Below are 16,915 nucleotides of genomic sequence, written 5' to 3'. Positions count from 1 at the left end.
GCGATACGAGCAGAGGCAATCATCAGGGCGGCAAGCTGTTCGCTGAGGGCAGCAGAGAACAAAGGCATAGGGGTAGGAGGACGGTACAGAACAATGAGGGTCAGGGCTCCAGCCTCGGAGGCTAGGCTGATAACAAGATTCTCAACCTCTGGAAGGCAGAGCGAAGAGGAAGCAATGAATTTAAGATCTTTACGTATGATTGCTGCCACACCTCCGCCGCGGCGCGCTGAAGGCCGATTGGCATTCAGCATATAATAGCTAGGTGGCAGAGCAGCCAGAATATCTGGAAGGGAGAGGTCAGATAGCCAAGTCTCGGTGAGCAGCAGGACATCAGGGTTCTCGGCTGTCAGAAGAAGAAATATGTCCGAATGATGTTGAGGGAGGGATCGTGTATTGAGATAGAGTATACGAATCCGAGACTCTGGCTGGGTCGGGGCAGACAGAGCCCGATATATGGGTGGGGGTGAAAGTATGTTAGCCAAGATGCCGAGAGACACTAGGCGATTCCAAACAGCAGAAGGGAGAGCACAGGGACAGTGCTGTAGTGCTCTGAGTGTAGCAGCAGAATAAGTGAGAGCAGGGGCAGCGTCCCAGGGCCCTGGGCCCGGAAGGCCGCGGACAGGCGCAGACGGGCTTAACTCAGGCGAGACTCCGATGGCCTGGGAGCGCTTTCTGGGCTCTATAGCGCTGGGGGCGCTGGTTTGCCTTGTAGCGCTGTAAGCGCTGTGATTTTGATAGCGGGTGCCCACCCCGCGATTATGCCGTTTTCTGACCAGGTCAGCGGGTGCCCACCCCGCTTACTCGTTCGAATTACGAGGGAGCCTACCCCTCATTGCCGCTGTGAAGGGGAATCACCGCTGCGGCCCGGTTCGTAACCGGAAGTCAGGCAGCGCTGACCGGGACACCCAGAACAGGAAGTAGGAGGGCGGGAGCCTACCCCGCCTCCTTCCAGAGACTCGCGCTGATCTGGAAGCCCCGGAGCCGGCAGGAGCCTACCCTGCGCCCCGGGGCCCTGAGGAGAAGTGACGCCGCGAGAGAAGTGCCCCATCGAGAGGAGGACCGGGAGCCCACCCCGCCTCCGGGTGCTGTCTGCCTGTGAGCCGGTGAGTACGGCTCAGCTTGGGTGGTTGGGGGTGTGGTGGGGCGCATCGTCCGGGGCCGTCCTCGTGTAGGAAGTCTAGCTCTGCGGGCGCAGTGCTCATTCGTCCCTCCCGCTGCCCCGCCTGACAGGGGGGCAGCGGCAACGCTTGAAGCACAAAGTTGCCAGCGCGAGTTGCGCCAACGGTTGGGACCATCGTGCGTCAGAGTCCAGTGTGACTCCAACGGTCCTGGGGGCATCATCCTTTCTGAGTCCAGGGGAAGGACTCCAACGTGTGGGCCATTGTTTCTCGAGCCCCGTGAGGCTCCGACGTCCAGGGCAGTGGTTGCTCAGAGTCCAGAGGGACTCCAACGACGGGGCATTGCAGTTCAGAGCCACGAGGGCTCTAGGGGGCATTTGGAATGGACAGAGCCCAGAGAGGGCCCCAGAGGCACGTCGGTGCCTGAGTTTCGTTCCACAGCTGCCCAGCACTTAGTGGGCAGCTGCAACGTTTAGGTTGGGGATTATTACGTTTTGCTCTGCGCAGCTGGCGCAGCCTGACTGGGACAGGGCGTCTTAGCCCCAACAAGGCCAGTTGGCCTAGGGACTGCCACAGGTGGTGGCTCATGTGAGTTTCTCGCTATTGTTCCTTTCCTGCACCTCTGAATGTGTTTTTATGCGTCATGTGCCTTGTTCTATACCTCTGAATGTGTTGCGATGCATCATGTGTAATGTGCTATTACCCCTACAGGTATTGTGATACTTAGGTGGTTGTTTGTTCACTCCTAGTACAGGTGGTGCTAGTGAGGTCCTGATTCCCTGCGCAATATTTTCCTAAGGTGGTTAGGGTTGCGTAGGTGGTACTTTCTGGTTATCAGGAGTTACTGATTGTGTGTTATATATGTTATTGTGTGCTATGTTCTAAACTATTATTCCTACGTTCTAAGTGCTATTTCTACAAAGTGCTAATTCCTGACAGTGGTCCATGTGGCCCTGTCCCCTGTATATATACTCCCTTGTAAATTCTGCCCGTGCCTGTTGGCACATTGTAAAGTGTGTGTTTTTATCTAATGTGTTGTGTATAATACAAAGGCTATTTTTATAGAATACCTTGTGTGGAGTTTCCTTTGTGGTGGGCCTTGGGTGTTGTTGCTGGGTGCGCGCGCAAACGCTTTACACATCGCCTCAGAGATAAGCCTGACTGCTCGTGCCAAGCTACCAAGGGGGTGAGTAGGGGTTATCTTTGTCGTGTAACTTCCTTGGAGTTTGGTTTCTGCCTGACTTTGGCGCAAGCCTTAGCCAACCAGAAATCCCATTTCTAACAGTTTAGCACTAGTGTTCTTAACCGAATTAAAAGCTTACACGCTTATCATGGTGCTGGAAAGTGAACGTATCTCTTCCAGACTAGTGCACATATTAAGTGCCTGTGTCAGTCTACTGCCATGGAACTCTCAGGGGGGGACACGTTTCTGAACGCGTAGCCTCCTTCATCTACGTTACTTTACAGTACTTTGTGCTCCAGTGGAAGAGAGGGCGCTGGACGCTGGTTCAGCATTGTTTCTAGGCGCTTTGGCGGTATGTCAGAACACCGAGGCTAATAATATAGACATGTATTGACCCCCACGAGATCGACGACTATTATATGGTTCGGATCACCATACTTGTGGAGTGAAGATTCACTATTTTACCTCTCCGGTGAGGGAGTGGCCGCCTGGCCATTGGAAGGATGACGTGCGTCAGCCTCTGCTCCCCAGAGTCTCTGTACCCCCAGCCAGCCTCTGTAGATGCAGTACCCAGCCAGTCAGTACGTCCCTGCACCCTCAGCGCTACCAGTCTCTGTACCCAGCCAGTCTCTGTACCCTGCCAATCTTTGTATTTGAACCAGTCACTGCATTCCCGGCCAATTCTCGTAGCCACAGCACCCCCTGCGATTCTTCAGCACAAATATAATGAAGTCCATGTTCTCCACTTTAGAACACAATTAAAAAGTAAATGTAAGTACTGTAACACTTATTTGTATTCGTGAATGAGCTCAGAGCAAATGCACTTCCAACTACTTCTCTCTCTAAAAAGATCACTACCTCACTCTCTCACGCACAACTTCACTCACTCTAACTCACTACATCACTCACTCTATCTCTCTACCTCACTCTTTCTATCTCACTAACTCACTTTCACTGTCTCTTTCACTACCTCTCTCTATCTCACTACATCACAACACCACTCTGCTTACATCTCACTACCTCACAACATCCCTCTCTACCTCACTACATCACTGTTTCACTACCTCACTCTCTCACTACATAACTCTCTCTACCTCACTACTCCCACTCTATCTCACGATCTCACAACGTCTCTCTCTCTCTCAAAACATCACTACCTCACTCTCTGGCTCACACCCTCACAACTTCACTCTCTCACTCACTACCTCAATCACTCTCTAGCTCACTACCTCACTCTTTCTATCTCACTAACTCACTTTCACTCTCTCTTTTACTACCTCTCTATCTCACTACATCACAACATCACTCTATGCTTATATATCACTACCTCACAACATCCCTCTCCCTCACTACCTCACTCTCTCTATCTCACTACCTCACTCTCTATCTCACTACCTCACTCTCTATCTACCTCACTCTCTCTCACTACCTCACTCTCTATTTCAATACCTCACTCTCTCTCTGCTAATGCAATAGGTATCACATATGCAAAAAAAGCTAATGCCAATAGAAATGGCAATGCCATTTATTTAGGGATACAAAAATGATTTAAAAAAATAATGAGCAATACCAATAGCTCTACCTATAATATTGCCGAGACCATTGCATTGTAAATGCTTGTTATAGAGTGCGAACTTGACTGACCCATCGGTATTAAAGCGCTTTACACAATTTCCCTTTAGATTATGCAAGTTCAAGTTAATTTTTTGTTTTTAGGTGTGTGGAGATGGTGCAGCGTCGGCATCACTTGTTTATTCATTATTCCCCCTCTACCTGACAAATGGGAGCAGCAGCACTTCGCTCCCACCACCTCACATGTCACTGCATGCCACCCTGCTGCCTCGTTGTGGCCCTCCTCCTCCTAGAGCTCTAATTTCAAAGCACATTCACAGTACTCCCCAGTGACTGAGATTTTTAATTAAATAATGCAACCCACAGGTGTTAGAGCGCTTGTTGCAGGGTAACCTAAAAATGAAGAAAAACAGACGTCACTTGGCAACGAAAAAAAGTTCTTTACTATTAGGGAAGAAACATTTTTCACTCAAGTAAATAGCCAGTATCAATTCGCTGCTTCACTGGCAGCTGTTTTTATTCATAGTTAACGAAGGCTAGTTACAAACGATGAATTACTAGGCAGTTATACATTGGTACACATTAGTTATAGAAAACATGAGGTCACCTGTGACCCTAGACTTTAGCCTAATTCTATACACATCTTTTATTGAAGTTCTAACACCTCTTAACAAACTAAGTATTTTAATTTTAAATACATGTGTATTTTGGTTGAATGGCTATTTGTATGTATGCTCTATCATTGTGCTCCTTAGACCTCTTAGCAAATGCCATGTGTTCTTGGCTTATTCAGTCTCCTGCTCCCATGTCTAATCAAGTTTGTCTATTGAAATCTCACTCTCCGTCTCTAACGCAGGATTGAGTTGCTCCTGTAACTATGAGGTAAGCTTACCCTTTGTTATTGATGGTTACCATCACAGTGCGGAAAGGATTAGAAAGCATGTTGATTTATCTCCCCTTATGTATAAAAATTAGGAAAAGAAGGTATCTTTATATGCTGATTATATATACGTGTGACCTAGTTTCGGCTATTCCAATAATTTATAGCTTAGCACAACAATTCGGCTTGATTTCAGTATACGAGATTGAGTCAAAAACCGAATGTCTGGCATGGAATTCAAATGTTAGTCTCCCCATAATGAAAAATTAGATCAGGTATTTGGGCATCAGATTCACACAAAATATTGAAGACATAACAGATATAAATTTACGTAGAATTGACAAGGAAATTTCCAACTCTCAACTCTCTAAAGGGCTGGGCTTATTTGCCATTGACATTACTAGGAAGAGTCAACATAATAAAAACGATGCTCTTACCGAAACTCATATTTTTATTTCAAAACATCCCATTATCTTTTAGGGAGGAGGGTCTAAGGAAAATACAGGCAAAAATAAATACCTTTATATGGGCCTCCAAGGGTATAAGAATCTCATGGAAAAAAACTACGGAGAAAGAAAAGTGAGGGAGGGTTATGTGCGCCAGATCTAACCTTCCATGCATGGGTATTTTTAATGAGGACAGGGAAAATGCTTGAGTGAACCAGACGACTCGGACATAGGGAAAATGTTTAATGAGATGCTTCGGGATACAAAGGGAGGAGATCAAACCTTCATATACAAATTTTGAGAACCACGCTTTTCCAAGAAGGTACGTCTGAAGTCTCTAAGGGATATAGCTACTATTTGGTTTAAAATCGGTAAGCTTTTAAAAATTAGCTATTATAGTGCTATGGCGCCTATTTGGAACTCCCCAGGCTCACCGGAGTGGACTAAAGACTCGCTGGTAACCCTGTTAAAATCAGTCGGGATAAAGTGTTGGGCTCAACTCAGTCCTGAGGGTTCTCTGTTATCTTGGGAAGATTTAAGCAACATCACAGACAGTGAACTATCGAAATTCAAATACCTACAAATAAAAAGTTGGACCCAGGCGATTGGTATAGCGGTGGGCGGTTCAAATGAACTGGAGACGGCTCGGAGTATGAGAAAGCGGAACAAGAAACAGGTGGTCAACTTATACTGGCTCATGATTGACCTGGCTGATGGCGATTTCATCCTTCCATCGAAGCTGTGGGGCGAGTGCTTGCCCGGTTCCAGTACAGAATAAATATGGCAAGTATCTTATAATTCACTATACTCTACAGTATAAGCTGCCAATCTAAGGAGAAATCCTCTTTTCTCTTCAGAGTACATTGGTCCCCTCTCCAGTTCTCTAAATTTGCGAGAGGACCCAGTCCCTGCTGTCTGAAATGTCAGCAGGGAAAAGCAGACGAGCATATGTTTTTGAGCTGCCCAATGTTATATCAGTTTTGGGTTTCTGTCATTGAAGGTATGGAAGCCATGTTTGGTTTTGACATCCAGTTGAGCATAACTTTAGTATTTTTTGGTATTTTCCCAAATTATGAGTGATCTACAGATAAAAGTAAGTTATCTCTCTACCTAACCTTACTTGCCCGGAAAGAAATTTGCAAATGCTGGATTAAGAGCACTTTTCTAGATTAGGTAAATTCGATTAAGTATACAATGAAATTGGATAGGGCCACTTGGAAGAGGAAAAAAGATTTTTGGTTGCTTGATAATCTTTGACATCAGAGATTCATATGTCCAATGATTATGCATTTACATAGTTACTTTACCACTTGGGTCAGTTCCTGGGGCCAATGAGATAGAAGGACCGAACAGACCGAATACGAGAGGTTTTGTGTAAAGTGCATCCATTTAGATCAGAGCTCTCTTGCTGGTGCCAATCAATTTAAAGGGGGGTCGCAGAGTAAATCACCACGGTTCTGTGTACATCTAATGACGTATCAGGACAAAAAAAACAAAAATAAAGATTGTAACATTACTTGCTGTGACATCACTTCATGTGATGTCTGTGCATCGCCTATGCTAATTAGTCCACTAGTGATTTTCTCTAGGATTTTTGCCCTGCATACCATCACAAATCTGTCTACAAAAGCACACGGGGTGGGGGGATTCTGTTTTCTTATCCCCTCTTCTCATTCCTGGTACCAGTGAAGATACAAATGCAGAGCACCTGGCTGTCTAGGAAGAGGCAAGCAGCACCGCGCCCAGCAAATAAACCTGAGGCACGAGGGGCCAAGTGAAAGGACAGAAATGGGGGTGGGCCAGAGGCCTATATGAAAGCGAAAGTCCCATGGGTAAATAAAGAAGCTTTAATGCAAGCCCTTAATAAGATAAGACATAAAATATTTTTCTTATTTTGAATGCTTGTGGTTTTGGGTTGAATGCATATTTGTTTGTGTGCTCCATCATTGTGCTCCTAAGACCTATTCTGTGTGTTCTTGGCTAATTCATCTCTTGGCTCCCATTGTCTAATCCTGTTTCAATCTGTTGAAAACCCAGAATACGTGTTGGTGTGCCTGTGTGCTAAGGCAATAAATTCCTTCAAGCTTTAAACATAGGTTTTCCTTTAGCTATAACCTTACAGGTTATGCACACTGTTCTCAAGTAAAGGGGTTTGTTTGTAGCAGTGAAACCTACAGTGGTGCGGGCTGTGTTTTGATTTGAAACTCTGGAGAAGGGCGCTTGGTGAATAGAGGCCTGAGGGAGGAGGAATGTTACTTTTGCATTGTGAATCTTTTCTGGATTCACATGCTGTAGATTATTCTGCCATTTACCGGTTGGGTCTGGAACTGTTGTATTCCCCCACGCCCCCTTTTTTTCTGTTAATGGGCGTCGACGTACCGCCATTTGGTGTCTCCTTGTGACGTCGTCGCGCTTCCTCCGGAAGCTCCCACTTTTGGTCGCCATCTTCAGATTCATTTTTTTCCGCTGCTGGGGTCTGGATCTATACGGAAGGAGCTCCAGAAATGTGGAGAGAAGAACCGACAAATTAAAAAAAGTAATCTTCAAGAATATACAGTACGATGATTCAAGGTACTGGACTTCGAATCAAGATGCTGGAGGGCGCAGAGGTGAAACCACCTCGCTGACTACCAGACCATGTGCATATAGAGGCCCTCCCTGTGTCCGGTGATGGACAAGACACCGTTCAAGTTTTGACTTCGAGATGGGTAAGAGAACCGTCAACCTTAAAAAAACTAGACTAGTCTCAGAAGACGGACTCAAGGGCCTCGGAGGGAGCCTTGGCGTCGAAGCACTCGATGTCTGCAGTTGCGTACAGAGAGAAACACTCATAGGATCCGTAGACAAGGACATCGTAACGGCCAAGCTCTCCAAATCCAAGACACATCGACATCAAAACGAGCGGTTAAAACATGCCCCGTCAGCAGTGATGGCGCCGTCTACTGTGAAGAGAGGCAAAGTCTTGATGCCGAAATGCATGCGTCGGAGATGAAGAGGAGGAGGCTGGAAGCAGGAAGCAGAAATGGCTAGTACTTTGCAGAGAAAGAGTTGGACGAAAGCTTGAAGCAATTCAAGATACTGCTGGAATCTATGGAAATGGAAAAGAGCATTGAGGAGTTGGTGCCTCCGACGACCCCCGAACCGCTTGAGGAGCAAGAAGACTTCTTTTTTGGGGGAACAGCCGTGCTTGGGCTCAGAAACCTCTGAGGTTCAAGAGCTACAATGGCAAGACCTCGACGCAGACTCACCAGAAGGTGTCGATAACTATCCTTTGAGGCCTTAACCGCCAGACGACATTGGCATGTACAAACAAGTCCTCAAAAAGGCAGCAGATACCTATGGAGTACAGCTAGAGGAAGAAAAAACACAATCATGTTTTCTGGTCGAGACGTTAATGCCCACACAATCAAGGAACCAATTCTTTCCTATGGTGCCAAGTGTTCTGGATCAGGGAAAAAGTCTTTTAAGGAGCCTGCCACATGTAAGGCAGTCACGCCTAGAGGAGAGAAAAAATACAAACACTTCTCCAAGGACCCTTTTTACATCAAGAGTTTGGTGGCAGCTGACTCCACCATAATGGCCACAGCCAAGAAAAGGGCGAATGTACCAACCACTACTGGGCCACCACCAGACAAGGAAAGCAAAAGGATGGACCTTGTTGGAGAGAAGGGTCGAGAGAAGTGCGGCAAACCAATGGTGCATCGCAAATTCAAATTCAAGACTGGTAGGAGAGCTACTAAAGCACCTACCGGAACAATACCAAAAAAGAGCAAGCCACTTGGTAGTGGAAGGGAAGAATATAGCAAATACATTCTTAAAATCTGCCCTAGATGCTGCAGAAACATCATACAGATGATGATGATGATCGGCATCGCAGAAAGAAGAGACACATGACTCCGGATCTCAGGATTCAAACCAGAGGTGCTGAACAATATACTGAATGCACTGTTAAATGGGGAACAGCTCTTTGGAAGCGTAGTGGACGAGACGTTGAACCAAATGGAGACAACGAGAAAGTGAGATCTATGGGGGCCCTGCTATTTGGAGGTGGCATGCGTAGAGGCACCCCCTCAAGGAGGCCAGCGGGCAGAGGTAACAATCACCCCACAACCTTACATCAGTCATATCAACAAGGTTACCAAGGGGTAAGCCAAGGGCAACAACAAAATTGGCATTACCAACTGGGAAAATAATCCTTTCGAGGACGCCCCCATGGAAGAGGCCTTCCGCAGAGAGGGGGAGCATCCACAACAACAAAGTGACTGCATTCCAAACACAACACGCACTCAAACATCACTAAGTGTGCCCGCAGTGGGACAAGGACATCAAACAAACAAACAGTTCCTCTAACATTCTACACCTGTAGATCCGATCTCAAATCACCTCCAAACAAAAGCCCAAAGAGGAAGGTAAATTAAAAAAGAGAAGCTACTCCGCTAATCCAAGAGGTACTAGAACTACAAGCGAAGAATCTATAGAACATGTACCACACAGGGGAAAGAAACTAGGGAAATTACTCCACATGCTTCAGTCTATCTTTGGAATTAAAAACGCTGCATCCTATATCAGATCTCAGATTTCTCAACAAATTCATAAAGACTCAAAGGTTCAAGATGAAAACCCTGCAAGAGGTGATACCTCAATTGCGAAAAGGAGACCACAGGCAACCATAGATTTGAGAGATGCCTATTTGCATATCCCCATGAACTACAAACACAAAAGGCTATTAAGATGTGTTGGTCAACTAGAGATGCTACCAATTCAAAATGCTAGCATTCGTTCTAAAGTCAGCACCAAGAGTTTTCACAAAGTGCCTAGCAGCAGTTGCCGCTCACCTAAGAAGGCAAGGAATCCATGTATACCCGTACTTGGACGACAGGTTACTAAGAGCAAGCTCGTACAGACACTGCAAATGACATATACAGCAAGTAATGGAGACACAAGTCCAGCTCGGGTTTTCCATACACTGAGAGATCTTCCCCAAAGCCAGAACAAAAAAAGGTGTTCTTGAGATCAAGGATGGATGCAATATTGGGGAAGGTGTTCCCAAGCGAAATAATAACAATAGCCCTACTGAAGGAAACCCAGCTACACCGGAAGGGGCAAGGTCTGACTGTGAGGACAGTAGGGAAGCTGATAGGAATGATGGCTTCAGGTATTAACTAAATTACCAACATTTGCCTACACATGAGACCATTTTATGAAAGCCTTCAAGCACAATGGTCACATGCAACAGGGAGTTGGGAAGATCTAGTGGTTGTCAAATAAAAAATACAGCAGGAAATAGCATGGTGGAACCAAACAAACATATCACAAGGCAGACTCTTCACACAACCAACTCCGACAGTGACCATAAGGGCAGATTCCTTGCAGATGGGATGGGAAGCGCACATGAACAACCTCAAAGGGATTGTGAACGCAGCGGGATGCTCTACAGCACATTAACATCCTAGAGTTAAAAACAGTGTTCCTAGCCTTAAAAGCCCTTCAGAAAGAGCTCTATGGAAGGACAATTCTGATACAGACATCACAACCACCATGTTTTACATAAGCAAGGAGGAACTCAATCAGTGGCACTTTTTTTATTTTTTATGATTAATAAAGTTTTTTATTATATAGCAATATGCAGGTACAGTCCTTAAAAGGATATGACAGCTGTACACAGTCCATCAGTGAACATTGCACACAGTGATATACCACTTTCGCTATCAACAGTAGTGTTACACCTCATCATCCGAGTCATGATCCAGTACAGGAGGGGTACATATATTCCCTCTATAGGCATTCCATTTGCCCCACACTGTTCTCCATTTCTTTGGGCACCCTCTGTGAATGTATGTAGCTTTCTCAGCCGCCATGACCATGTCCATATCTCTACGCCACTCTATCAAGTTTGGGGATTGTGCCGCCCCCCATTCCTGTGCTAGATTCCACTTAGCAATGATTATTCCCGTCATTGCCCACTGACGATCGGTGTGGTTAAGATCTGTCTGCTCCCATATTTTCAATAGGCAACAACTACGATCAAGCGGGACTCGTTTTTCGCTGACCTTTTTAATAGTATCCATCACTGCCTTCCAGTATATTGTAATCAGCGAGCACTCCCAAAGAGTATGATAAAATGTACCCAGTTCGCCACATTGGCGCAGACAGTGCAGGTCAGTGGTTCTTCCTATCTTATGCCATGTCGCCCGTGTGTACCGACCGCGGTCTAGAGGAGACTGCTACCTCTCTAGGCGATGCATTCGCGTCCTGCCAGTCCGTGTCGTCCATATCCCCAATCTCTGACTGCCAGCCCGCCCGGAGTCGTACGAGGGGGTCTGTTTGATTATTAATAATTTTCCTGTAGGTAAGAGAAGTTGCTTTCTTGTCTAAGTAGTCCCTTAAGTCTGTCCTCTAAAGGGGATGATTCAGGGAGTATCTCCGCTGCCGTAATCTGCATAGATCAAAACTGTTCACCAGGAGCCATTTCGTAGTGTTTCTGCAGGTGGGCAAATCAGTGGCACTTTCGACTCTAGCTCAGCAACTCTTGACGTGGGCAGTCCCACGGAACATAGGCATAATAGCAATACACCTGCCAGGAAAGGACAATATAGAAGCAGACAGGCTGAGCAGACTAGCATTGTCATCCCACGAGTGGGAACTAAATCAAGCAGAACTCAAGATCTTTCAAAAATGGGGAACTCCGAAAGTCAGCGTCTTTGCAACACTTCACAATGCAAAATGCCAACTCTTCGCATCCAGGCAACCTTGCAATTATCCCTGAGGAACCCGCTATGGATAGACTGAGCAGAGAGATTTGCTTACGCTTTTCCGCTGATACCACTACTCTACAGGGTTATCAACAAATGCATGATCAGTCACATGACAATGATTCTCATTGCCACGCAATGGGTCAGACAAACCTGGTTCTCAGAGATAATGGAGATATCTTGAGGATCAATTCAGAAGTTGCCAAAAAGACAAGACTTACTAACAATGCAGGTAGGAAAAGTACTTCACCCAGAACCGGGGAGCCTGAGCCTCACAGCATGGCTCCTGAGGGCATAGAATTTGCACACCTAAAGCTACCAAAAAGCACAATGGCAGTTCTACGAGAAGCAAGAAAGCCGACCACTAGAAAATGTTAAACGGCAAAGTTGAAAAGATACTCTCTATGGTGCCACTAGGAAGGTTTTTCTCAAAAGACAGCAAGAGAAAAGACTGTTCCGCAGTACTTAACACATCTATTACACAGTCAATTAACACATCACTGAAGGTCCACTTAGCAGCAATTGTAGCATATGCAAGGGGCCACACAGGGAAGAGCTTCACTTCACAAGTAATCAAAAGGTTCCTAGAAGGAGCGAAAATAATCGCCCCACCAAAGAGGGTGCCAGCAACCACATGGACTCTAAATATGGTACTCGCTCAGCTGATGAAAGCACCGTTTGAGCCACTACACAAGGCAACGCCACAGATGCTCACACTAAAAACTGCCTTTTTAGTAGCAATAACATCACTACGTAGAGTTAGTGAATTGCAGACACTAACATTACAGGAACCCTACTTACAAATTCATAATGACAGAACTGTCACGAGAACACATCTACACTTCATGCCAAAAGAGGTATCACGATTCCACCTAAACCAATCCATACAGATAACCAAGTTTCTTCCAAAATCCGAAGACACAAGCAGAAAGAGCATTGCACACACCTGACGCTAGAAGAGCAGTCTTGTATTACATTGAAAGAACGAAAGATTACAGAAAGACAAAACTCTGTATTTTTTTGTAAAGAGTTTCCTGGAAAGTCCAGCAACCAAGAACACAACCGCAAGATGGATAGCACAAGCCATACAATTGTGCCACAAGCAAGCAGGAGACTTATTAGCAAGAGCTCCACAGGCTCACTCAGCAAGAAAGAAAGGAGCATCTATCGCTTTTCTAGCCAATACACCAGGACATTTGCATAGCAGCAACTTTGTCTTCAGTGCACTCGTGCACAAAACACTGCGGCATGGACATCCAAATGAATAAAGAAGCACAAGCAGACAGTCTTGCAGCATCTATCTGCAAACCAACGCTCCTTCTACCCAACCACCACAGAACTAGCAAACCGCTACAAAATCTATGCACAGCATGTGAATTCAGAAAAGATTCATGCTGCAAAAGTATAGTTTCTTACCTGTCGGTGTAGTTTTGCAGCTTGAAGAATTTTCTGGATTCACTAGCGAACCCACCCTCTTCCACCAAAGAGTGAGAGGAAGAAAAAAAAAAGAATCCGAATACGACGACTAGCGGTTGGAGCTTCTGGAGGAAGCACAACGTCACAAGGGGACACCAAATGGTGGTATGTCGATACCCACTAACCGAGGGGGGGAAAAAAGAGGGGGGAATAAAACCGTTCCGGACCCAACCACTAGATGGTGGAATATTGCACATCATGTGAATCCAGAAAATTCTTCAAGCTGCAAAACGACACCGACAGGTAAACTATACGTTCTTCACCGTTGGAAAGTAATTCACTGGTTTTTTTTTTGTTTTTTTTTTTTTATAGGCTTTTCAATACTCTAGGGCAGAGGTCTTCAATCTGTGGGGCGTGGCCCCCAGGGGGGCCGTGGATGCCTGGGATGGGGGTCGCACATTCCCCAGCTTCACTTGTGTCTGCATTACAAAATGTTTGCTTTCCTTTTGGAAAAAGACAGCTGTCCTGGGACAGATAATTTAGATCCTAATCAGCTGAAGTTTCATCAATTGAGTGTCTTGGGCTGTGAAAGGTTTTCGTGCCGGCTTGCCTGAGTTAAATGCAAATGTGACTATCCGTTAATCTGAAAGTGTAAAGGGTGCTTGGGAGCGGTTCTGGCTTTAATTGATCAAATCACTCCAAGCTTTGTGATGACAAAGATTTGGTTTTTTGAGTGGTAGTGCAAAGACTTAACTGTGCTGTGAACTGCGTGCTTTTAATTTTAACTCAATTAGCAGAGCCCTTAGTACCCCTAAAGGTGTGTTCAAGAGACATTTATGTAAAAAAGAAAATTGCATTACATACGCTCTGGTATTACTAAAATCTACATTTTGGAAGCACCATTTTATTGTAAAACTATTTGCACGTTTTGCAGCATTCTATCTTACACTGGGTGTAATGCAAGTATAAAGTAATGACTTGCATATTTGCAGTGCTGTCTGTCATAGGCTTTGATGTCGTAGCACTAAAAATACACATCACTACTCTCCACTGCACCAATCAAGATTTAATTCTATGGCTTCCTGGTTACACACAGACCTCTGCAGTGCATTAGTAACTAATAGAGGTTTCATAATGTACTACAGTGCATTTCCCACTGGGTAACCACTTTAAAAATTTATTTTTCATTTACACTGCCCATTATTTTATATGTAGATACCTGATAATGAAAGGCCTAAAAAACGCTTTGCATGGCCTCAAAGATATGGAGTAAGACATGGCAGTGTAAGTCACTGACTGCGTTGCCTTGCTCTGCGTTGCCTTGCTCTGCGTTGCCTTGCTCTGCGTTGCCTTGCTCTGCGTTGCCTTGCTCTGCGTTGCCTTGCTCTGCGTTGCCTTGCTCTGCGTTGCCTTGCTCTGCCTTGCCTTGCTCTGCCTTGCCTTGCTCTGCCTTGCCTTGCTCTGCCTTGCCTTGCTCTGCCTTGCCTTGCTCTGCCTTGCCTTGCTCTGCCTTGCCTTGCCTTGCTCTGCCTTGCCTTGCTCTGCCTTGCCTTGCTCTGCCTTGCCTTGCTCTGCCTTGCCTTGCTCTGCCTTGCCTTGCCTTGCCTTGCCTCAAGAAGGTGTTCCATGGGTTTTGCGTGGGGTTCTTCCCAGCAGAGGCGTAACGAGGAGAAATGTTTTTATTTCTCCTTGGTTTTTCCTCTTTCCATGTGTTGCATTATTCAGCTCACATCGAAAGAGGAAAGCCCCTCTCGGGATTGTTTTTCTGAAAGAAGGTGCACCTTCCTGTACAAAAACAATCCTGTCTGTTGGCTCTAGGCAGCAATTTATGCACCAGCGCAAAGGAAAAGGACAGGAATGCACCGTATTTCATAATACTGTGCATTCCTGCCTTTTCACATCGGCATAGGGCAGCGCAGCAAGAAGACTTGCGGTGCTGCCCTATACCAATTCCTCATAAATGATGCCCTTTGTTTTTAGCTACACCTTTTGAATACACCCCCACACTCACGTTCTATTGGTTTGCTAAACACTGTTTAATGCTATTCCAACACCGTAAAAATTATTTGCTGTGGGAAATAGGGGTGTTTATGGTTGTAGATAGTTGTCTGATGAGGAGTACCAGGTTATAGAAACTTTTGTCAGAAGGGGGTCCTTATGCCTAAAAACGTTTGACGAGGGGGGTCTCCTCATCAAAGACCTCTGCTCTAGGGATACAGTCCGCACGCAGACTGTTATAGTGCTGTTGACCTGCATTAATGCACTTGTCTTTCTTTCTGTGCTTTAAAAAGCCTTGGAATGTGTCCATTAAGGTTTCCTGAGGCACACATGTATTTCTGAATCTAGACTGCATGACCCAGTGTGTAGTAATTGTATTCCTTTTCGATCCCTGGTGGCAGAGCACCCAGGATAACGTGCTGCGTGGCTAAACACTTATAAGGTCCCACAGGTGAGACCTATTGGCTATGCCAATGCTTGTTAAGATACCCTTGCAACATTAATGTGTTAAGTAATGCGCGTTTAGATCAAAGCCCAAACTGTATCAAATGCCTAACAAACATTTTTTTTTCAAAAGTGCTTGATCTAAAACTCCGCCCAAACGCCTACTGTAGCTATGAACTGCAATTTACCCTTTCTGTCTGATTTAGCAGCTCTGTTACACATCTCCATTCGGTGTGAATCTGATTTTGTTTCCATTTTCCTTCTTTTTCAGACACAACAGCTGGGAACCAGAAGAAAATATTTTAGACCCCAGACTTTTACTAGCCTTCCAGAAAAGGTAACTTAAAAATTGCTGACTTTCAAAGTTCTCATTCAATTTAAAGCATGGCTAGTGAGACGATGGGTTTATGGATTTAATATTGCTGATCTAGTTCTGGATGTAGGAATTTGTTGTGTGCCTGTAGGGTTTGTGAACAAAAGGGTGTCACTTGGAGCATGAATTTTGGAACAAATATCCCCACCAGGAAACATTTCCACAGGAACATAAAATATGCTCCGTTTTACTCATCATATTTGGGGATAACTGTAGTGGTAGTTTAGATGGAGTTAGTGGAGCATTCAAGTGAATATCTTGATATTCTCAATTCTGCCCTATAGGACTTTACCCAATTTACTCATGACTTCATGTCCTTACAAACGGACTGTCTATCTAGATTGAATATTTGCAAAGCATTTGATTTCATTAAACTTCTTTTCACGTGGGCTCTTGAACAAGTACAGTGAATCTACATATACTCAATCTGTTTGTCTTTCCATTTTACCATTAGAGGCCCCCAAGCCCAAAGGAATTTAAAATAATAGTATCAGTAAAATCTGTCTTGTTGTTGGTCCTTTAGGCACACAGGGCCCTAGGTGATCTGACAGTGGCACACCCAAATATTGGGTGGCTTGGGAATGTGGTAACCTCAAAGCCTGAGGTAGTGTGTTCCTAGAGACCAGATTCGCAATAGTATCCTAAAAGACAATCCATAAAAATCAGACTGACTCATAAACTGAGTATGAGATTAAAATTAGAAACCATGGCTTTTTATTACAAAATTTAGGCT

The 16,915-nt window shown here is 45.2% G+C and overlaps 1 protein-coding gene across 1 annotated transcript in view; it reads left to right on the top strand.

Moving 5' to 3' along the window:
• Positions 1-16,915, top strand: part of LOC146810442 (chromobox protein homolog 2-like) — a 215,115-nt gene that overhangs the window by 44,160 nt on the left and 154,040 nt on the right. The window contains exon 3 of the mRNA XM_085617445.1: positions 16,081-16,146. Within this exon, the coding sequence (XP_085473571.1) occupies positions 16,081-16,146 (66 nt within the window). The remainder of the gene's footprint in view (positions 1-16,080; positions 16,147-16,915) is intronic.

The sequence above is a fragment of the Triturus cristatus genome, chromosome 7 (genome assembly GCF_964204655.1).
Source record: "Triturus cristatus chromosome 7, aTriCri1.1, whole genome shotgun sequence".
Taxonomy (NCBI): Eukaryota; Metazoa; Chordata; class Amphibia; order Caudata; family Salamandridae; genus Triturus; species Triturus cristatus.
The sequence above is the reverse complement of the archived record's forward strand: the minus strand, read 5'-3'. Positions and strand labels throughout refer to the sequence as shown.